Genomic DNA, 22,793 nt, shown 5'->3' on the forward strand with positions numbered 1-22,793 from the left:
AAACCTTTTTTTTTTTAAAGGCACAAAAATTTCTCTTTGAATAATTCATGGAGTATTTGTTGTTAAACTTGTGGCTAGAGTGTGCTTATTTATCCAGCTCAACATGTCCTTATTGTGACTTTAAGTATTGCAAACAGTCTCAAAAGAGGCTGAATTCATGCCATGATATGCAAAGGACTGTAACTGGTTGCCAGGAATTTTGAGGTGACTAGGCTGGAGCAGGCTAATAAAGCACTTTTAGCTCTTCCCCAAAGGAGCCCAACCTAATGTTTTGCTGAGATCATCCTGGAGACACTGAGTGCTGGGAGCAGTGGTGAGTGTTCAGGGACTGCCTTCCCTTAGGAGTTCTGGATGTCCTACCCAAGGTGGATTTGTGAGGCACCTGTGAAGAAAACGGTGTACTGTGTTCCTTTTTAAAATTGTATTTTATCATCATCATCATTATCATCATCATCATCATCATCATCATCACTATTACTGAGACAAGGTCTCTCTATTATGTAACTCTGGCTGTCCTGGAACTTGCTATGTAGACCAGGCTGGCCTCGAACTCAGAGAGATCCATCTGCTGCTGCCTCCTCCGAGTGATGGGATTAAAGACATTTGCCACCATATCTAGCTTGCTTTTGGCTTTTTATGAAGACCTCATTATACTGTGGATATGCCTGGTCAGCCTTGCTGAAGTGTGTGTGATTGGTTAGAGTGGGCTTGAACTGATTAATGTCAATTAGACTGTGTGAGGCAACCTAGCAAGGTTTGTGTAGATTCTTTGTGGTCTCTACGTCCTTGCTTTCTCCAGGGTATGGGGGAGGATTTCTCTGGTGTGAGGAGGGAAATACAACTATTATCAGACAGAAGTAGGTCAGAGAATTTCTTTATGGTTGATGCTGAGTCAGGTAAGTTTTGGGGAGGTTAGGTTAGAGTTTCTATGAGTTGGAAGAGAAGTTCTAGTTTCTATTACTTTCTGTTTTCTGGAGACAGTCTTATGTAACCCAGGCTGGTCTTGAACTTGTGACCCCCCCGCCTCTGTCTCTCCTAGCACTAGGCTTCCTAGCATGTACCATCATACACAATGTGAGAAATTATGTTTTAAAGCATTTTCAGGAATTCTTTGACAATTTCATACACACATAAATGTATTTTGACCATATTCACCCTCATTACTCTGTCTTGTCTTCCTCCCATACCTCTTCTCAATACATTCCCCCTTCTACTTCCCTCCCCCTCTTCCTCCCCCTCTCACATCTCCCCTCCCCTACTCAGTTTAGTTAGTTACTTGTGAATTCTAAGTTTCTGGAGCTTGCTTTAGGGAGGGATCTGTAAGCCAGGAACCAAGATACTATTTTTCATAATATCACAATACTAGTCTGTGTCTGAGTTCCCTCCTATTAATTATGCATCTTGGTGACCTTTTGATATTAGTAAATAATACCTTTAACAGTAATTAATGTTCAGTGCAGTTCATGCCTGTAATATGAGCACTTAGCAGACAGAAGTGAGAACGGTGCTGATGTAAGGCTAACATGGAACTAAATGCAAGGCCTGCCTCACAAAAACAAAACCAGCTGAGTCTTATTTGTGAGCCCCGTCTCCCCGCACCCCCATGGATGGAGCAACACTGAATTTGAAGGGAGTCCAGGTACTGCTATGTAGGTAGCTGTTCTTTCTCTTTTCTTTTGTTGAGACAGTGTGGTGGTTTGAATAAGAATGGCCCATATAGGCTCATAGATTTGGATACTGGGTCATTAGGGAGTGGCCATACTTGACAGGAATTAGGAGGTCTGGCCTTGCTGGAGGAAGTGTGCATTGGGGCTGGCTTTGGGGTTTCAAATGCTCAAGCCAGACCCAGTGGCTCTCTCTTCCTGCCGCCTGCTGATCCAGATGTAGAACTCTCAGCTCCTCTACAGCACCATGTCTGCCTGCGTGCCGCCATGCTTCCTGCCACGACGATAATGGACTAAACCTCTGAAGTGTAAGCCAGGCCCTGTTAAATGTTTTCCTTTCAAAGAGTTGCCTGGTCATGGTGTCTCTTCACAGCAATAAAACAGTGACTAAGACAGACATGGTCACACTATGTAGCCCTGGCTGGTCTGGAACTTGCCCTGTAGACTAGGCTAGCCTCTAATAATCCAGAGACCTTCCTGCCTTTGCTGGGACTAAAGTATGTGCTACAACGCCTGGCCTTACTTCCATGTTCTTTTTGGTTTGGGTGGCCCTAGGCATTGAAGCCAGGGCCTAGCACACATTAGGCAGGTGCTCTCACTGTTCACACTCAGCCCGTGCTCATTACCGAATGGGAAAGATGACTTTGGAAATGCAATTTGTGAGGAGGAGGAAGTAGTGGGATTATGCGCTGGCCGCGACTTGCACAAGTATCAGTGATATCTGCTGCCACTAGTGGCCTGCCCGTTTGTGCCTGGAAATGGTTACCTCTTCACAGGATAACTTTCCCTGTCATCTCCAGGCCCAGTACCACTCTCTGGTTGTGATAACTGCCCCTTTATGTAAGGTCCACTGTAGCACCAGCTTAGATACCTGTAGGTGCCTCATGGATGCCCAAGTCCCAGTCCAGTAGGGGAATCAGTAGTGAATGAAAGGGGAATTGAAAATTGAATTAACTGTGGATATCTGTACTTACGGTCTCAATAATTTCGAGATGCACTTTCAGTCTGAAGCCGAGTAGGTGTCATGCGATACCTTCTTTAGCCTCCGATCCTTGAATGTAGGAACTCTGACTTTCCAATTCCATCACATTAGCAAGCATCTGTTAAATATTCATGAAGTTATTGCTGGAGGGTGGCAGCATCGAAGAATGTCCATTTGGAACCAGACCTTCCACTGCCAGCTCCTGATAACTGGGGCTAACCTTAAAGGTACAATAGAAAGGGCCCTGCTGTTGCCAAGGCAACTAAAGTTCAAGATCATCTGGTCGCCAGGCAACCAGGTCTCCAATTTTGCCTCAAATACTTTCACAGGCACTCTCAAGAGAAGCCCTTCCCTGCCTTTCCCTTGTAGCTTGAGACCTGAGGAGGAGCAGAGACCAAGAACCATGGAATGATGTGAGGTTTGGAAATTTTTTTTTAGTGCTGGGGACCTAGGACCTCATGCCTGTACATCCCCAGGCCTGGGTTTGGGAATTTGGACCTGGCTAAGCCAGTGCGTCAGGTGGGAGGTTATGTCTATACTAGAAAAACATTACAGTGGAAGGAGGCTGGGTTTTCTCTGGCCTCATGTCTAAAGTATGCTACCTTTGATTTTTTTTTTTTAAGTTACTATTCTATTCCCATTCGCTCGGTGTTTCTAAGTCCTCCTGAAGCATGTGGGGGCCTCATATATTAATATCAGCTTGTGACGTGGGAAGGAAGTGGCACAGTTGTTCTCTTACCCAGCCTCTGAAGGGTTAGCCTGGTCTGTGTGAGAGTTCTCTCTCTGATGTCATAAGAAGTCACTGTTGCCTTTGACAATGTAAGCCAGCAGTTTGTCTGGGTCAGAGGATGCTGCATTTAAGGGCATGAGTACCATGGGGAAAAAGCCAGTTTGTCTCATGAAAAGCTGAGAGATACTTTAAAATGATCATTTTGTTGTGTTTTGTTTTGAAACGGTCTCACTATGTAGCCCTGGCAGGTCTGGAACTCAGATTTGCCTGCCTGTGCCTCAGGAGTCCTGGGATTAAAGGCATGTGCCACCATGAGCATTTCTATAGAGAACTTTTCAAAGTAGTGAACTGAGCTACTTGGAATGATATGATAGAAAGTGTTCTGTCAGTGTTACTGGGTGACAAGTCCCTCCTCGGAATAAAATGCACGTATTTATTTCTGCCAGCTAGATTTGATGCTGTTTGTCTTCAAGGAAACAAGTATTGCCAGAGCATGGTGGCATCCTTTGTGCTGGGGCTTGGGAGGTGGTAGGGGGAGGATCAAGGAGTTCAGGTTAGCCTTGGCCACAGAGTGAGTTTGAGGCCAGCCTGGGCTACATGAGACTGTCTGAGAACAAATATAAATTAGCTTTTGGGCTATCTGTTGCAAAACCTCCAAGGCTAAAATATTGCTATATGCTTTGTGTAGCATATTCCATGTTCCTTCACTGTCCTTCTATTGTATTTTCTGTGACGTTTCATTAGATATAGAAACATTTTCTTGTAGGTAAGTGTTCACCTGCAGATGCCAGCAGCCATGAAGACCAGTAGAGAGGCCTGGTATTTTACATTGTTTTGTTTGAATCAGGGTCTCATTAGCCCAGGCTGGCTTCAGACTCACTATATAGATAAGGATGACCTTGAATTGAATTCCTTGTTCTCCGCCTGCACCTTTTTTTTTTCTTTTCTTTTTTTTTTTTCAGATTTGTTTATTATGTATACAGTGTTCTGCCTGCATGTATGCCTGCACACCAGAAGAGGGCACCAGATCTCATTACAGATGGTTGTGAGTCACCATGTGGGTGCTGGGAATTGGAATTCAGGACCTTTGGAAGAGCAGCCAGTGCTCTTAACCGCTGAGCCATCTCTTCAGTCCTGCCTATGCCTTTCAAGAGTTGGGATTCTAAGCATACAGTCTGAGAAAGGTTCTTAGGTCCTGTGCATTGTCTGGTTTAGGCGGTGAGAATGACTTAGGAAGGGAGGAAAACAATGCAGCCATCAAAACCAGCGACAAAGATGTCAACAGCCGCTAACATGGTTCTTAGTGGTGTTTGTAAGGTCTAGTGAGGAAGGTGGGGCAGGCATGACCTAGCCTAAAAACTGGAAACAGATACAGTGCCGAGCCGTCAGCCACACACTGAGATGACTCTGCAGGCCTTGGGTGTGAGTATGCAAAGTTTCCTTTTTTTTTTTTTTTTTTTTCCAAATGAGGGTTCTCTAAAGGAACAAAACTGATGAACATATGTGTATACACACACACACACACACACACACACACACACACACACACACACACACACTCTTGAATTTATTCTAGTGGCTTACAGGTTGTGATTTGAGTAGTCCAACAATGGCTGTCTTGCACGGAAAGGTCAAGGATCTGGTAGTTGCTCAGTCCACAAGACTGGATGTCTCGGCTGTCACAGTCTGGTGCTGGAGTCCCAGGGAAGCTCTAGAGAGCTGCTGTTTTCAGTCCATGTTAGAATCCTGAAGAGGTGGGTTCTAACTCCAGTGAAGGAATGGCTCAGGGGCAGGATAGAGTGAGAGCAAGCAGGCAAAAAGCAAAAGCTCCCTTCTCCCAGGTCCTTTTGTGTGAGCTGCCACCAGAGGGTGTGGCCCAGACTTAGGGTGGGTCTTCTGACCTCAAAAGATCCAACCAAGCCGGGCGGTGGTGGCGCACGCCTTTAATCCCAGCACTCGGGAGGCAGAGGCAGGCGGATTTCTGTGAGTTCAAGGCCAGCCTGGTCTCCAAAGCGAGTACCAGGAAAGGCGCAAAGCTACACAGAGAAACCCTGTCTCGAAAAACCAAAAAAAAAAAAAAAAAAAAAAAAAAAGATCCAACCAAGAAGAATCCCTCCCAGGTGTGTTCAACTGCCTAGGTTTTAGTTAATTCCAGATGTAGTCAGTTGACAGTCACAATGAGCCATCACACTTTTATCCTAGGTCTTGTTGGTTTTTGAAATATAAAAATAACTTCCCAAGGGGTCTGGAGAGATGGCTCAGCAGTTAAGATGTTCTTCCAGAGGACCTGGGTTCAATTTCCCAGCACCCACATGGTGGCTCACAACCATCTGTAACTCCAGTCCCGGGGACCCAGCACCCTCTTCTAGTGTCCTCAGACACTAGGCACACAGTGATGCACAGGCATAGATTCAGACAAAACACCCATACACATAAAATAAAAAATAATTTCCCAAATCTTTTGGTAACTTAATAAGATGATGTTTGTCCATTTTCCCATAGTTATCCTCAAAGTTAGTTATGCCAACAATGTTTGAGAAACACAGCCTTAAGAGCTATCATAACTTTGGCCATTTAAAGGAATAAAGCTTGAGTGGGCCTATGAGATAAAGACTGGGGCAAGACCAGGACCAAGAAGGAGGGGGGTGGGGGTTGATGCTGGTCACTTCATCCCCAGAAGACCCTGTTGATTGCCTTGAGGACCCGTGCTAGGGGTTGGAGGAAATTTGTAGTGTCTGTGATCTAACCTGGGAGAAAAATGTGAAGTATCCAGAGTTCCACTTTAGCCTGCTTAGTACCTAGTTCAGGTGTCTGGTGCAATTGGTGCTCCCGAGAAGACTGAAGATGTGGCCTTGTGTGGTTGGGAAGGCTAGAGTGAAAGAGGTGAGACCAAAAGCCGGCTGGTGGTGGCGCACCTTCAATCCCAGCACTCAGGAGGCAGAGGCAGGCGGATCTCTGTGAGTTCGAGGCCAGCCTGGTCTACAGAGTGAGTTCTAGAACAGCCAGGACTGTTACACAGAGAAACCCTGTCTCAAAACCAAACAACAACAACAACAACAACAACAACGACAAACAGCTGCTCACCCTGCCCTCCAGCTCTCACCTCCACTTTTCTATGTCTTTCACTGAAGGGCTAACAGCACATGCTTTTGTTTTCCACTGTTTTCCACTTCTTCCCTCTGTAGTGCCTGGCCGCCTCCAACTTGGAATGCTGAAGTTAGGAACTCCATCAGAAGGCGCTGGAGGGCAGCCCATTAGTATTTGTCATTAAGCTGAAGAATACTTGAAATACAAAGGAATCGATTTGAAATGGAAGGCACTCTGCATAAAATGTTCTCTGCTTCTCAAGCACTTGATTCTGTCATTTCAGTGTTTGGCCAATTGCTGACTTTTAGGTTAATAGAGCTGAGAAATGACTGGGAAATACTATGGCATTCTTACTGGGTTTTTTTCTTACAGATTCATTTTTTCCTGTGTTCAGATAGTTGTGTGGCCTAGTAACATTCATGGGGGAGCCAGTGGTTAGAAAGGGGAGGAAGCCTAGGACACTCCTAGCTCGCTTCTTGGCTCCTACCTGAGTCTGAGTTCTTTCCCAAAGGAAGTGAGCATCCGTATCTGCGATGACTTCAAATAAAATGCTGCGTGTGTGAGAGATGCTTGTGATTTCTAAGGCAACTCAGGGATGAGAGTAACCATTTACTTTTGACCTCTTGGACAATGGGCTGCTTTTTCCAAGGTTTGCTGTGGTGAGAGTTGGTGCAGATTGGGTCAGGGAGGAGAGTAAGGAGTTCATGTGTGGGGCTCCCTCCTCTACTGTGGTACTTGCAAGAAGTCTGCTAGGAGTGAACGGGCCACCGTACAAAGGCAGGCGAGGAGGAAGAGCCAGAGCCCAGGCTTCTGCTGCAGGCTTTCACAGATCACCTTTTCTCCTTGACAGGCACTGAGTGATCGCTTCAGCGGTGAAATCCCCGATGACCAGATGGCGTACAGTTCGTTTTTTCCAGATGAGTACTTCACCTGCTCCTCGCTCTGCCTCAGCTGTGGGTAAGTGAGAGCAGCCATGTCCATCCTTCAGCTCGGAACCAGGGGCTGAGAGTGTTGCCTCTGACTTGGGTGTGTGGCCCAGTCACCTGATTGCTAGTCAAAGTATAGAATCTGATGGGTTGGGCCGGCAAGATGGCTCAGGAAGTAAACAGGTTCCTGCTGCTAAGCCTGAAGACCTGGGTTTGATCCCTAGGACCCACATGGTGGAGAGAGAGAACTGATTCCCACAAGTTGTCCTCTGACCTCTGCTCATGCAGTAAGAGAGGGTGAGTGTGTGTGTGTTAAAATAAATTCCCAGGGGTAAGGCCTCATGTTCATTTCTGACAAGCTTCAGGTCTGGAGACCACCCTTTGGGGCAGTAAGGACTTTAGGAATACGTGTCAGGAGAAATTGCCTGAGGACTGCTGTAGATCTGAGTGGTCGGCTTGTGGTGGAGGCAGGACACCGGCTTGCCTGCTTTTCTCTGGTTCTTCAACCATGTATTTCAGTGCTGGTGGTTTTTTCATACTATTCTATTCACCTAGCTAGTACATAAGTACTAGTATGTCAGTGTCCCCATCCTCACTCCCAGCTGGTTCAGAGCTCTGTGACGGGTGCTGGTCCTGGGGGGTGATTTTCTTTTCTTTTCTTTCTTTCTTTCTTTTTTTTTTTTTTTTGGTTTTTCGAGACAGGGTTTCTCTGTGTAGCTTTGCGCCTTTCCTGGATCTCGCTCTGTAGCCCAGGCTGGCCTCGAACTCACAGAGATCCGCCTGGCTCTGCCTCCCGAGTGCTGGGATTAAAGGCGTGCGCCACCACCGCCCGGTGGGGTGATTTTCTTTATAAGGACAAATCTTTAGAACCCAGTAGGATTTTCTAAGGAATACTCAGAATTGAGACCAAGGCCCCAGGAGATCTTGCGGGATCCGGGGATCTTCCCTGGAGGGATCTGGGGTGTCCCCTTGGCAGTGGTGTATTTACAGGGGTCCTGGAGGTATTCTGAAGTGTGCCTTTAAAGCTGAGAGCCTTGGGTTAGAAGAATTCTCCATCCTTAACCTGCAGCCCCTTTAGTTTTTAAATTACAGGCTCTGGATCAGTAGGCCTGAGACACGCCTGTGTCTTCAACAAGTCTCAGGGTGATGCTGCTGCTGGTCTGTGGATTAGAGCAGTGACTCAGACATGTTAGCATGAATCAGAGGAACTGAGTGTGCTAAACTGATTGGTTAGACCCATTTCAGATTTAGTAGATCTGCAAACAACCCGCCAACTGGTGGATTTGAGAACTTCCCAGGTGATAGTGACACGGCTTCTGGAGGCCTTACCTTGACGAGGATTGCTGTATCATTTTAAGCTGTGAAATGCAATTCAACCACAGTCTTTTTTTTTTTTTTTTTTTTTTTTTTTTTTGGTTTTTCGAGACAGGGTTTCTCTGTGTAGCTTTGCGCCTTTCCTGGAACTCGCTTTGGAGACCAGGCTGGCCTTGAACTCACAGAGATCCGCCTGGCTCTGCCTCCCGAGTGCTGGGATTAAAGGCGTGCGCCACCACTGCCCGGCTTCAACCACAGTCTTATTCCTTGCCTGATGGATCCTGTGGGTCTAAACATAGTGTCAAGGCTAGGTTCCAGTCTTCTTGACCTGTAGACATACTTCCAAATTCTCTTCACCTCTGAATTGTTTTGCTCATATCAGGGTCACCATCTATTCTATATCCTCCACTCCTGCCCCTTTACAGGAGGAGACCTTGGAAAGCTCTTGAATTTTACAGTGGAGAGTTCCATGGCGAAGGGAGGAGGGAGAGGTATTAGTTGCCCATGGGACTCGACTGTTTTACTCTGCCTGAGTCCAGCAGGAGAGGCTTAAGCACTGTTGGGTGATCACCTTTCATTCTGAACATCTGCAGGATTTCTAGAATTTTGTGTTACCACAGTGAAACCCCAAAGTGCTGATCTCTTTTTCTGCATTGTCAGCGTGGCAGAGCTGGCTGTTGTTCACTTGAAAGTGTTTGTGGCTCATCATTAAGCTTCCCCCGGAGACGTTGCCAGATTTGGGGGCTTGCTTTTCATTTTTACATTTTGACAGCCTTATGGTTTAACTTTCCTGTCTTAGTTGCTTTTCTGTTGCTGTGAAGAGACACCATGACCAAGGCAACTTACAAAAGAAAGCATTTAATTTGGGGACTCAGAGTTCCAGAAGGTTTGGAGCCCGTGATATCATGGTGAGAAGCATGGCAGCAGGCAGGCAGGCATGGTGCTGGAGCAATAGCTGAGAACTTACATCTTGAGACACACCAATGAGGCAGAGAGAGAGAGAGAGAGAGAGAGAGAGAGAGAGAGAGAGAGAGAGAGAGAGAGAGAGAGAGAGAGAGAGAGCGCGAGAGCGCACACTAACTGAGAATGGTGTGGGCTTTTGAAACCTCAAAGGCCATCCTAGTGACATAACCTGCTCCAACAAGGCCACACCTCCTAATCCTTCCCAAGCAGTTACACCACCTGGGGACTAGGCATTCAAACACACGACCATATTAGTACCATTCTCATTTAAACTACCACATGTCCTTTTCATCATTTTTGTGTTTTTAATTTCTTGAGACCTGCTGCTCAGCTTTCACCTCTGGCCAAGCTGGTGTCTTCTGTCTCTTCCATTTTTACTGAGGAACCAGGTTGATTTTTCTCTTCCTCATTCCCCCATTCAGGCTGATAGTTACTTGCTGTCTGTTCTGATTGACCATGAGTATTGCAGAGGGGCTTGTGTGTGGGTAGCTCACTTCCTGTGTGTGGGGACTAGGTCTGGTTTTGGCCCCGTGCCTCTTCAGATCCAGACACTTCTTTGTTGGTGACGTTGTCTTCCTTGCCCTCTCTCTCACCATGTGTTTGGCTTCCTTTAGGGTTGGATGTAAGAACAGCATGAACCATGGCAAGGAAGGAGTGCCTCATGAAGCCAAGAGCCGCTGTAGGTACTCACACCAGTATGACAACCGAGTTTATACTTGTAAGGTGAGTCTGCTGAGCGGCTCCTTCCTCCAACAGGGAAAGTTCTAGAAACCCTGTGGATGGTCAGAATGAGAAAGTAGTGACTCAGCAGTGCTTACACCTCATTCTGGGGCCTCTTCTCTGTTGTTTTTTAGCTTATTTATCTCTCCCTCTGTTGAGCTCATGGTTAAGGATCATCTTTTCACTTCCGAGCAGAACTGCTTCTCAGGAAACCAATTTAGATGGATTGGCATATTGGCATATATGTCACAGGACAGGCATATAATGTAGAGCAGAGTTTTGGGTCCCAGACTAGTTCACAGTTCCTTCTCATAGAAAGGCATTCACTGACTTCTTTAGAGAATTAACCTTCTGAGGTGCTAAACTCAAGGCATTGTACTCCTCAGCTGGGGAGATTTGTGAGGTAGGGGTGTGAGGAGGCCATGGGTCCAGTGTACCTAGAAAAAACTGTCAGAGTACTCCCTATTTCAGGCCTGCTATGAGAGAGGCAAGGAAGTCAGCGTGGTGCCCAAAACATCTGCCTCCACTGACTCTCCCTGGATGGGGCTTGCAAAATATGCCTGGTCTGGGTGAGTTGGAATAATGCAGCTGGCGGGGTTTGGGTGTTTGTTTTCATAGCACCTGCAGAGTGACCCTGTTGACTTGCTGACTTGACTCCTTGTAGGTATGTGATCGAATGTCCTAACTGTGGTGTGGTCTATCGGAGCCGGCAGTACTGGTTTGGGAACCAAGATCCTGTGGATACGGTGGTGCGGACGGAGATTGTACACGTGTGGCCTGGAGTAAGAACTGTTCATTGGTTTTCTCCGGTCTCTTGTCCTGTCGGTTACCATGTGTTTGTGTCTAGAGAGGTGGAGCTTGCTTCCAGTCGAAAAGTCACCCATGAATTTCAGCACACTCGTGGTCTAGAAAGGCCAATCTGCTGCAGGGCCCATCCTGTTCCAGCACTCTGTTTCCTATTTTCTTGTTGCATAAATGATAAGGAACACAACCTTGGGTGAAGTAGATGAAAATTAGTCTGTTATTCTCTACTAGCAAATAAAACTTCATTTGATATGTTCTTACTCATTTTCCTTATGCACATGTACATATTTTCATAGATGTCCTTACTCTTCATTTATTTATGTAGAGATGGTGCCTCATGATGTTCAGGCTGGCCTTGAGCCTTCTAAGTAGCTGAGACTAGAGGCATGCCCCAGAATTCCTTGATCAATTATATTTACATGCCATTTTCCCTGCCTTTTTCTCATGGTACTTTGACTCAGTACTATAGTTTGATTTACCATTTCCTTATTTTTTTTAAAGATTTTATTTATTTATTATGTACATTGGGGTTTTATCTGCATGTATGTTTATGTGAGGATGCCAGATCCCCTGGAATTGGAGTTACAGACAGTTGTGAGCTGCCATGTGAGTGCTGGGATTTGAACCCAGGTCCTTTGGAAGAGCAGCCAGTGTTCTTAACCTCTGAGCCATCTCTCCAGACTCCATTTCCTTATTTTTGACATTTATTTATTTTATGGTTTTTTATTAATGAAAATGCTTTAGTGAATCTCTGCATATGGGGAAGCTATTTCTCTGTTCTGGGAAATTGTGTGCGTGCGTGCGTGCGCGCGCGCGTGTGCACGCACATGCATGTGTGCTCATGCTACAGCATGCATATGGGGGTCAGAGGACAACTTGTGGAAGTTGGTACTCACTTCCTATCATGTGGGTCCCAGGGATTGGGCTCAGGTTGTCAGGTTTGGCAGCAGGAGAGAGTCTCACTGTATTATCCAGGCTGGCCTCCAGCTTGCAAGCCTCCTGGCTTCACCTCCCACTAGCTGTGGTGGCCAGTGTGTCCCATTCCTCCACTTAAAAGTAGGGTTACTTACTGTAGGCCTCTTTTTCCACTTGGACTGTTGAATTTGGGGTGTGGAAAATCAGATCTATGTAGGAGACGTGTCTATCACTGCTCACAGTTGCTCATGGTAGAGTACCTCTGTTCCAAGCTCCTTGGGAGGCTGAGACAGGAGGATGGTTTGAACCCAGGAGTTTCAGTCCAGCTTAGGGTGACATTAGAAAGGCCTTGTCTCAGAATAAAATCAAGTCACTATTCATATTTATAATTACTCATGAATCGTAACAAGTCGAACATGACTAATTTTCTTGGAGGGCATTATTTTACTGCATTGTTCTCTTTGCTGGATAATTGCTGTGGCTGTGTTATTTAAACTCACACAGACTATTTAGCCCAGTAGTCATGTTGGTTAGCTTTCTGTTCCTGTAACAAATACCTGAGATGACCAACTTATAAAGAAGAAAGTTTTGTTGTTGTTGTTTTGTTGTTGTTCATAGTTTTCTATTCATGACTAATTGGCTGGGTTGTTTGGGACTATAGTAAAATAGTACGTCATGGTGGGAGTATGTGATAGAGGGAACTCATTCGCCTTGAGGCTAGTGGAATTTTCTGTCCTGCCTGCTAGCTCCCAAATAACCACACAGGGACTTATTATTAATTAAAAATGCTTTAAATGCTTGGCTGATAGCGTAGGCTTGTTATTAACTAGCTCTTACATCTTAAATTAACCCATATTTCTTTCTAAGTTGTACCATGTAGTTGGTATTCAATATGACATATTTATCTTGTTTTTCTTCCCACCTCTCCTGTCTACTCCACCCTCCTTCATCCCAGCGAGCTCTCTCCCTGTTCACAAGTCCTGCCTCACCTCTTCCTGCCTAGCTATTGGCCATTTAGCTCTTTATTAAACCAGTGAGAGCAACACCTCTTCACAGTGTACAAAAAGATTGTTCTACAACATATGTGATGGAGGGAACCCATTTGCTTCAGGCTAGGAATCAAAAGAGAAGAGTACAGCATTCCATAGTCCCCTTCAAGAGCATGTCCCTAATGATCTAGAACTCAATGGGTCTTATCTTTTTCATTTCTAGCAGTGTTTCATAGAGCCAAGTTGGAGAACAAACACATGGGCCTCTAATAGGCAGTCTAGATCCAAACTATAATCCAGTCCTTTCTGAAGATCCACCTTGGCATTTTTCTTGGATCACGCAGGCACATAGAGTTGAGGATTTCTTGCTTTTCTCCTTCTCACAGAATTTTGGGGCCTTCTGAAATTTGTTACTGTTATGTGATGTCTTTTTTGGAGCCCACCTCCTTCACTTGGTGCCCTTAATGGTGTAGCCTGTCCCGTCTCAAGGGTTTAACATGGGTTTGGAAAGCAATAAAGTGGTAACTTTAGTTTCTGTCTCATGAAAAGAGCACCTCAGCTGTAGTCCTCTTAGTCCTTGGAGCTAGAATACCTTGCATTCTGTGTGTCTGTCTGTTAATTCATTATTTGAATATATGTTGTTAAAGTAGTGCATGTCCAGAATTGAGCTAGATACATGGAAAAAGGTAGGTCACTATTCTGAGAGTCCACAGTCCAGCAGGTTTTAGATGTAATAGCTACCATACTTAGAGAAATAGGATTCTTAGAGATTTACATGTGTTAGGGGAACTGAGAAGAAGGATCCCTATCTAGGCTTGGTGGGGCTTCCTGTGGAATGCGTCACCTTCTGTACTGTAGGGCAGAGTTAGTCCTGAGTTGAGCACTTGTACATCAGACGTCGTGATAGCCCTGATGAGAATACATCAGTGCTGACTGGTTCATATGATATTGCCAAGCAGCTAGTGAAATTGCCAGTCTGTTGCTCTTCTGCCCTGCCTGGTGGTTTACTGTTCTGAGTTGGTCCCAGATGTCCCTCTCCTTTTCTCCCTGCACTCAGAGACTAATGAGCCCCTGTGTTTTCATTGCAGACCGATGCATTTCTGAAGGACAACAACAATGCTGCCCAGCGTCTGTTGGATGGGATGAACTTTATGGCTCAGTCGGTGTCCGAGCTTAGCCTTGGACCCACTAAGGCAGTGACTTCTTGGCTAACGGACCAGATCGCCCCTGCCTACTGGAGGCCCAACTCCCAGATCCTGGTATGATGTGGGAGTCCTCTTAAGTCCTGACATAGACCATCCTGTTGATGCCACTTTGCCTGGTGCTAAGCTGGTTCCAAGAGGGTGGCACAAACATTTTCCCCTCCTAGAGTTAGCTCTGGGAGTCTTGGGAAGGGTTCAGCTTTAGGCTGCCTCTTTGCTTCTGGACTTCCTTTTGTGTCCTGTCTTTTCTTTGTCATGGGTTGTATTTCTGTACCTGTGAGAGTCAATTAATATTACCCAGATGTCAAAACCCACAGCTGCAGAGTCTGTAGGACTCCCGCCTCTCTGTTTTGTTTTGGACTTGGAATAGAGCTGCAACCAGTGTGCAACATCCTTCAAAGACAACGACACCAAGCATCACTGCCGGGCCTGTGGTGAGGGTTTCTGTGACAGCTGCTCATCCAAGACGCGGCCAGTGCCTGAGCGAGGCTGGGGACCTGCACCCGTCCGGGTGTGTGACAGCTGCTACGACGCAAGGAACGTCCAGTTAGGTAACGCGGGGCTCAGAAGCTGCCGGGGGGGGGGGGGGGGGGGAGCCACCCTCCCTTGCACTTACTGGATATTGGGCACCGGGGGCTGCTCCATCCATATCACTTCTGAGGGCAGTTGCTCCCCTGACCGAGGCTAGGCATCCCCTGAGCTCCTTCTTAGCCTTGGCCTATGATGCTGGTCCTTGGGTGGAAGTTTGGGAGGCAGGATTGAACCTGGCCTGGCCTGAGCTCTGGGCTCGGTGGTGCTTCAGAGAGAAAAACATGAGCATATAGCAAGCCAGATACAAGCTTAGATTGAGTCCTCGTTCTGTAGAAAGTTCTAGGTCTTTCTCCCAGAATCAATGTGGTTGACTTTTAAAAAAAGTTATAAATCAGTCCTAGAGAATTGGAGGTAAAGGACAAGAGATGCCCCAGCCAATTTCATGGTCTGAGCTGACTGGCCCCACAGGTCACTTCCTTTTAGTTACTATGAGAAATCCAGAAGTGTTCCTTCTTCCAGTGTGGCCCCTGAGCTCCCATTTGAGAAATGACAATTGAGAGGCGACAGCTGTCCCTTGTTATCTTCCACAGATGTGGCTGAGGCGCAGGCAGATGAGGAAGGCGGAACGCTGATTGCCCGGAAGGTGGGCGAGGCTGTGCAGAATACCTTGGGAGCCGTGGTGACCGCTATTGACATACCATTAGGTGAGCCTGGTGACGCCTGTCTTGGTGCGGTGTGTGTAGGATGAGGGGTTTCAGGGCGCCCTGGACAGTCATTCTGACATGCTTGCTTACTGGATGGAGTTTGGCAGCAAGGAATGAAGGGAAGCTTTATTTCCATGTGCTTTTGTGCCGAATCCTTCAGTGGCAATGTTCCTGGAGGCCATCTGTCGCTACCTGTTGCTGTACATAAAAGCAGGTCCATAAGCCGGGCGGTGGTGGCGCACGCCTTTAATCCCAGCACTCAGGAGGCAAAGCCAGGCGGATCTCTGAGTTCAAGGCCAGCCTGGTCTACAGAGTGAGATCCAGGACAGGCACCAAAACAACACAGAGAAACCCTGTCTCGAGGGAAAAAAAAAAAAAAAGGCAGGTCCAATCTATATTCTTTTTTTTTTTTTGGTTTTTCGAGACAGGGTTTCTCCGTGTAGCTTTGCGCCTTTCCTGGATCTCGCTCTGTAGACCAGGCTGGCCTCGAACTCACAGAGATCCGCCTGGCTCTGCCTCCCGAGTGCTGGGATTAAAGGCGTGCGCCACCACCGCCCGGCTCCAATCTATATTCTTAAAGTGGGGTGCATCCAGCGGTCAGAGAAATTTATTTCCTTAGTGTCATTGTCTGGAGTCACTGTCTGAATATTGCAGGGTAGCATTTGAACTGATTTGGAAGGTCCACACTGACCTTAGGAGGACAATTAGAAACTAGGCTCAGTGGAGCATCCCACTTCCTCTGTGGACTCTCTGGGCCTTTCCCCGTGGAGTCCCTGGTAGTAGATGAATCTCTGTGGTGTCTCAGGATTCAAGAGCTAATGTTTGGGGCTAGAGAAGTGGCTCAGTGGTGGAGAGCACTTGCTGCCACCACAGAGGACAAAGCTCATGTCCCAACTGTCACTCCAGTTCCCGGGGCTCTTCTGCTCTCTTGGGGCTTCCATTTGTCTGTGTAACATGTACACACACACAGACAGACACACAGAGCCGTCCATGTGCACCCACATCCACATATGGCTCACACACATGTAAATGAATAAGTAATTCTTAATTTAAAAAAAAGTTAATGTATGAAGCCAGGTGGTACAGGCTTTTAATCGCAGCACTCAGGAGACAGAGGCAGGCACAGGTGGGTCTCTGACTTTGAGGCCAGTCTGGTCTACATAACATGTTCTAGGCCAACCAGAGATACATAGTAGGACCCTGTCTCCAAAAAAAAAAAAAAAAAAGGAAAGAAAAAGAGGAGGCAGGAGCAGCTAATGCTTTCAAGTTTGACGAGATCGGAAGTGTGCCTCTGTAATTCGTTGCAGTTGTACGGCCTGCCTAGATTCAAGGCAGGGGAACAGGAGTTTCAGAGCAGGAAAGCGTGCCAGAGAACCTGCTCCATTAATTTATTCATTGACTTTGTGAGTCTGTGCCCATGTGGCATGGTCTGAGTATGGAGTAATCAGTTATCCCCTTCTGCTGTGCAGGTTCCAGGTCCCCAGGCTTGGTGGCAAGTGTCTTCTATCTTTTTACCTTTTTGTTTGTTTGTTTGTTTTGAGAAATGGTTTCTCTGTATAGCCCTGGCTGGCTGTCCTGTAACTCATTCTGTAGACCAGGCTGGCTTTGAACTCAGGCCTGCCTCTGCCTCCCAAGTGCTGGGATTAAAGGTTTGCACCACCAGACCCAGCTTACAAGTGTTCTTAACCACAGAGCCAACTCTATAGCACAGGTATTTTATTTCTGGTTGTTGATGATAGCTTTAGAAGGGTTTGTTAAAGATGAATGAGGCCCTAAGAAGTGAAGTCACCTCACTTAATCCCACAGCTACCGTGCTCAGTGGTGCTAGGATTCCACTGGATGTCTAAATACAGAGTCAGAACTTCTCTGTGGTCCCTTCTGGTGGTCTGAGTGCAGTTTCACCTAGAGTCACTTGGAGAGTGTGATAGAGAAACATCCATGCCTCAGCCTCAACCACAGGTCCTGTGGTCAAGGGTGGAAACCTGGCTTTTGTTTTGTTTTCCTTTGGTTTTTTGAGACAGGGTTTCTCTGTGTAGCTTTGGCGCCTTTCCTGGAACTCACTCTGTAGCCCAGGCTGGCCTCGAACTCACAGAGATCCACCTCCCTTTGCTTCCCACATGCTGGGATTAAAGGCGTGCGCCACCAGCACCTGGCTTTTTTTTTTTTTTTAAATTTTTATTTCTATTTATTTATTTATTCATTTGTTTATTTGTTTGTTTGTTTGTTTGTTTGTTTATTATGTATACAGAAGAGGGCGCCAGATCTCATTACAGATGGTTGTGAGCCACCATGTGGGTGCTGGGAATTGAACTTAGGACCTCTGGAAGAACAGTCGGTGCTCTTAACCTCTGAGCCATCTCTCCAGCCCTTTTTTTTTTTTTTTTTAAATAATGTATCTATTGTGTTTGTGTGGCAGGTGCACACACTTGTATGCATGTGCCATGGCACATATAAGGAGGTCAGAGGACAGCTTGTAGGAGTTGGCTTTCTCCTCCCACCATGCGAGTCCTGGGGGTTGAATTCAGGCTTGGTGGTGAGATTGTTAGAGGCACCTGCGGTGCAAGCTTGGCGCCCTGAGTTCTGTCCCTGGAACCCACGTAAATAAAGGCGGAAGAAGAGAAGAGACTTCCCAAGTAACCTCTGATTTCCACTCAAAGCAGGGCTGGGATGTGGCTCACTTGGGTAGCATTCCTGAAGTCCTAGGTCTAATTCAGTACATAAACTGGGTGCATCAGCCTGTACCCATAATCCTAGCACTGGAGAAGGAGAGGCAGGAAGGTCAGAAGTACAGGGCCATCCTCAGCAACAGTGAGTCTGAGACCACCCTGTGCTCTATGTCTCATAAAATTCGTGAATATGGGCTGGACAGATGGCTCAAAGTAAGAGCACTGGCTGCTCTTCCAGAGGTCCTGAGTTCAATTCCCAGCAACCCCATGGTGACTCAACACCATGTGTAATGAGATCTGGCGCCCTCTTTTGGTGTGCTGACAACACTGTATACATAATAAATACATCTTTAAAAAAATACGTGAATAAAAATAAGCTGAAAAACACAGCACAGTAACGGTTCTGTGTGCATTTGCGGTGACAAGCCAAAACGTGGCAGAGGGTTCTGGTGTCCTAACTGTCACGTTCCTTCTCTGATACAGGCCTGGTGAAAGATGCGGCCAGGCCGGCCTACTGGGTGCCCGACCATGAGATCCTGCACTGTCACAGCTGCCGGAAGGAGTTCAGCGTCAAGCTCTCCAAGCACCACTGCCGAGCCTGCGGACAGGGCTTCTGTGATGAGTGCTCCCACGACCGGAGGGCTGTCCCCTCTCGGGGCTGGGACCATCCAGTCCGAGTCTGCTTCAACTGCAATAAAAAGCCCGGTGACCTTTAACCCCAGCTCCCTCTCCGACTCCTTCACAATTCCTTAGGTTCTCAGGGTTAGAAACAGAAGTCTCACTGAGGTAGGCCCTTCTGGCACCTGTTGGGTGTGTGTGCTCTCCTTTCACATCCCTGGGCCACTTTCTGTCAGTGCAGGTGAGCCTGGCTGTAGACCGGAAGGCATGAATCACCTCAGGGCAGAGGACCGAGCAGCTCTCAGTAAAGGAGAATGGACCCGAGTCCATTGCATTTATTTCAGTTAAAAATAATAAATCTATCTACCTATATCTCCATATATCCATATAGAGGGGATTTGGAGTGACCAAGGCCGCTTCTGCTTTGAAGACTTAGCCCGGTGTGTCCCCAGCACAGGGGTCAGGTGGCCTTGGGAGTCAGTCTTCCTCCTGAAGCCAGCCAGGTCGAGTCACCTTTGCGGCTTCTCCCCGAGCTGGGCCGAGTGTTTCCTGCCTTCCCTCTCCTGCTCCCAGGCTGTGAGGATGGGTGCCTGGGTTTGAACCTCCTCTTGCCTGAAGCAGCCTAGAGGGGTTCCACTAGGCTTTCCCAGCGTGAGCTCTGGTCCTTGGTTCCAGCCTGTTCTAGGCAGAGATCATCCAGCTTGGTGTGTCGAGGGTCAGAGGAGTAGGGCCTTGAGACATAAAAAGTCAAAATGCAGGTGCTTGTGGCCACTGCAGTTGGGGTGTCCAGGAGGAAGTAGGTCTCTCTAGCAGGATGTCTGCTCCTTGATGCTTCTGTCTCCAAGAGGCCATCTTAGAAGGCCACACCCTGCACCTGAGTCAGCCCAACACCTCCCCCTTAGCCCCTGGAGTCCCAACCTGCTTCTGAGTGTCACACTAGAATTTTTATTACTCCAAGTGTCTTATTCTTTGTTTCCAGACATACAACCCCTCTGTCTATTAGAGGGAGGAAGGGGGTCATGAGAAACCTTCCAGGGAAACAGCACAGAATGGACAGTTGGTTGTGTGTTTTTTAAATATATATATAAATATATATATATAAATATTTCAACAGATCATAAGGAAAAAATTCTCTTTAGTTCTTGCAAGAGAAACCAAATGAACCAATGTTTCTCGACAAGAGCTTGGACATACCGATCATGACTGGAAAGACTGTTTTGCCGAACTCCCGTCGGGGTGGAGTTTATCTTCAGTGGCCAAAAAAGAAGAAGTAAAGCAACACCGTTATGGATTGAACTGATGAGTGGGTGGAGCCTTGGGGAGGTCTGTGGGCAGTCATTTTTGGGCTGTGTATCTGCGTGACCTGTTCCTCTCTGCCTCCCGAGGCCCTCCTCTAGAGCTGTGTCATCCACTCACCACCATAAAGGAATCTTCCTGCTGAACATGGCTCTGTGTCGGCTCTTTTTTGCTCTCGCATCTCTTTTCTAGTTGATAGACGGTGGCTAGCAGCGCAGAAGACATGCCTAAGAAAGGAAGTGCTTTACGTACAGTACTTTGTCGTCTTATTATTTGGACAGGAGCCTTTTTAGAACATGGGTACCATAAGACCATTTATAGTCACACACACACACACACACACACACACACACACACACACACACACACACACACACACACACACGATGGAAAGTCTGCTGATATGTCAGGCTGGTCTTGAACTCAAGAGCTCAAGAGATCCTTCTGCCTCAGCTTCCCAAGTAGCTGGGACTTCAAAAGTGTGTCACCGCAATAGCTTAGAGTGGGTTTTAGCCAACCTCCTAACAGTTGACAGTCTCCCCCAGGTCCTCCAACCCAGGTTTCATGTACGCAAGCGCGAACTCTAACCTCTGCTCATCCTTGCCTCCACCTTCTAAGTGCTCAGATTACAGGTGTGCACCACCATGCCTGGTTTACGTGGCGTTGGCCTTCCTGCACACTAGACAAGCACTCTACCAATCGAACTACATCCCTCATCCTCATTTTCCAGGTCAGTGTCTAGCATGCTCCACATTAGTTTGCCAAGTGGGGCCTGATCTTTTATGATTTCTGTAATATCCCTTCACTTAGAGAAGGCAAATTATGGTCTAGGAATTCTTAGTAGTGACCAGAGGACTCTGAGAGTTCTTCCTCAGACTGTCACGGAGGGACAGCTGCAGCCAGGCCAGATGGGGCCGGCTTGCTGAGTTAGGTGCTTTGTAACTTGGTGTGGTTTGGGCATTCATTACTCCTTATGTGTAACTTGGATGTTTTAAACAGATGTCAGTGATCGGTGGAGGCAGTGGAGATGTCTGTGGTGCTGGGCCTCAGTGGGTCTTGTATGTTCTAGGCATGTGCTTACCACTTCAATGCCTGTGTATTGTAATTTCCAAAACTGTATAGTGGAAATTAATGAGGCAGTTCCACGTAGTTTACCTGGTAGTCAAAAGAGGTTTATTTTGGGTCAACCTGCAGCAAGCAAAGGGGTCGGTTACAGGATCCAGGAGAGGCGAGGCGCAGTCCAATGCGGTTCTCAGGAGAACTCTGACTTGGTCTGCAGTCCAGCATCCAGGATCACAAGGTAGCCACGAGAGCAAGCACGTTCGCATCTCAGGTCTTAAGGGGTCCCCGTCTCGGCCACGCCCCGGGCAGGGGCAGGTACCTAGCACCTAGCAGTTACCTGTGAAGCACAGACACCCACCCCTACAGCTCTGCTTCCTGCCTTGTCACCCATCATGTCCCTCTGTGACTGCTGACACTCCGGGCTGCAGTTTTCACTTCCTGACTCTTCCTTCATCTCCATTTTTTCCTGCTCCTTCTCCTTTATTTTGGGAGGGCTTGGGGAAGAGAGATGAAAACTGGCTGTAGAAGACCCTGTTCTGTCATTGCTGGGGTACTTGAATGTGAATCCCACTAACCACGAGGTGGGGGCATTTCTAGCACCTATTTCCGGCTCTTATAGAAATCTCACAGGAAAATCTGCAAACGTTTTTCTTCATGCTATTCAGTCCAGTGGAGGAGAGGAAGTTCACTGGCAAAAAGGGGCTCTTCTTGGCCAAAAGAAAAAAAAAATATATATATTGACTCCCACCCTCAGCTAGGGAGGGGGTAGGTAGCTAAATGCAGGCTGAAAACGGGGCCTGGAGAAGTTTCCTCAACTGTCAAACCTAAGGGCTTGGTTAATTTTCTCCAGCTGGATGCTGCAAATCTAACCAGCACCCTGATTAAGAAACAGCCTGGCTGTCCTCCAGGAACACCTCGTCCCTCTCCTCAGAGAACTCTCCGGGCACCAGTTGCACAGGTCACTTCCTCACCAGGTCCTTCATACAGGCTTTAATAACTGCACAGAACCGTGAAGACGGCTGTTCAACATGAGCACTGGGATTCCAGGAGGTCTCCTAAGTCATTCTAAGCGGTCTCCTAAGCAGTGGCCGCTGGGATCCTTATAGCTCTCTCGGCTTTCTCAGCGGGTAGGCTTACTGGGAGTTGGAAAACAACCATTGAGTTGCCTTATGGTACAGCCAGGCATTGTGTGAGCTTTGGCCGTGCTGCTCACCGGCCTGGAAGGTAGGTGTTGGTGCTCATGGTTTTACAGCTGCTGCCTGTGGGCTGAGGTTTGGAAGTGCAGAGCCTCTTGGTGTCAGCATCCGAGCCCTTCGAGGTGCCAAAGCGCTTCCGTTTTCCTTCCCTGGGCTGTGAATTTCCAGTAAGGTCAGTACCTTTCCCTTAAGCGGACCATTTACAAGCCGCTCTCCATTATGATCAGGGCTTGGCGGTCTAACCTCCCCCTTTGTTCTGAAGTCATGGCACGTGACAACAGTAATACTTCTCTGTGCCAGCACCTCGCTCGGAGGTTATACAGATTGTTCTTGTTGGGAACACAGAGCCAGGTTTCCAGGTGTTAAAAAAAAATGTCCCGTTGAAATGGTAATTGTGCAACCGTGTTTGCATCTCCAACTTTGG

The 22,793-nt window shown here is 47.2% G+C and overlaps 1 protein-coding gene across 5 annotated transcripts in view; it reads left to right on the forward strand.

Moving 5' to 3' along the window:
- Zfyve1 (zinc finger FYVE-type containing 1) overlaps nucleotides 1-20,257 on the forward strand; it is a 55,778-nt gene extending 35,521 nt beyond the window's left edge. For 3 of the 5 annotated variants that reach the window (XM_052739367.1, XM_052739366.1, XM_052739368.1), the window contains exons 5-12: nucleotides 7,314-7,420; nucleotides 10,281-10,389; nucleotides 10,858-10,955; nucleotides 11,051-11,168; nucleotides 14,183-14,353; nucleotides 14,667-14,847; nucleotides 15,418-15,531; nucleotides 18,681-20,257. In XM_052739367.1, coding sequence (XP_052595327.1) covers nucleotides 7,314-7,420; nucleotides 10,281-10,389; nucleotides 10,858-10,955; nucleotides 11,051-11,168; nucleotides 14,183-14,353; nucleotides 14,667-14,847; nucleotides 15,418-15,531; nucleotides 18,681-18,913 — 1,131 coding nt within the window. In that variant the 3' untranslated portion in view covers nucleotides 18,914-20,257. Of the gene's footprint in view, nucleotides 1-1,777; nucleotides 3,065-7,313; nucleotides 7,421-10,280; nucleotides 10,390-10,857; nucleotides 10,956-11,050; nucleotides 11,169-14,182; nucleotides 14,354-14,666; nucleotides 14,848-15,417; nucleotides 15,532-18,680 lie in introns of those variants that run through there. The other 2 variants (XM_052739370.1, XM_052739369.1) reach the window with 2 other exon arrangements.
- The last annotated feature ends 2,536 nt before the right edge of the window (nucleotides 20,258-22,793 follow it).

The sequence above is a fragment of the Peromyscus californicus genome, unplaced genomic scaffold, assembly GCF_007827085.1.
Source record: "Peromyscus californicus insignis strain IS unplaced genomic scaffold, ASM782708v3 Scaffold_15__1_contigs__length_86483966, whole genome shotgun sequence".
Classification (NCBI taxonomy): Eukaryota; Metazoa; Chordata; class Mammalia; order Rodentia; family Cricetidae; genus Peromyscus; species Peromyscus californicus.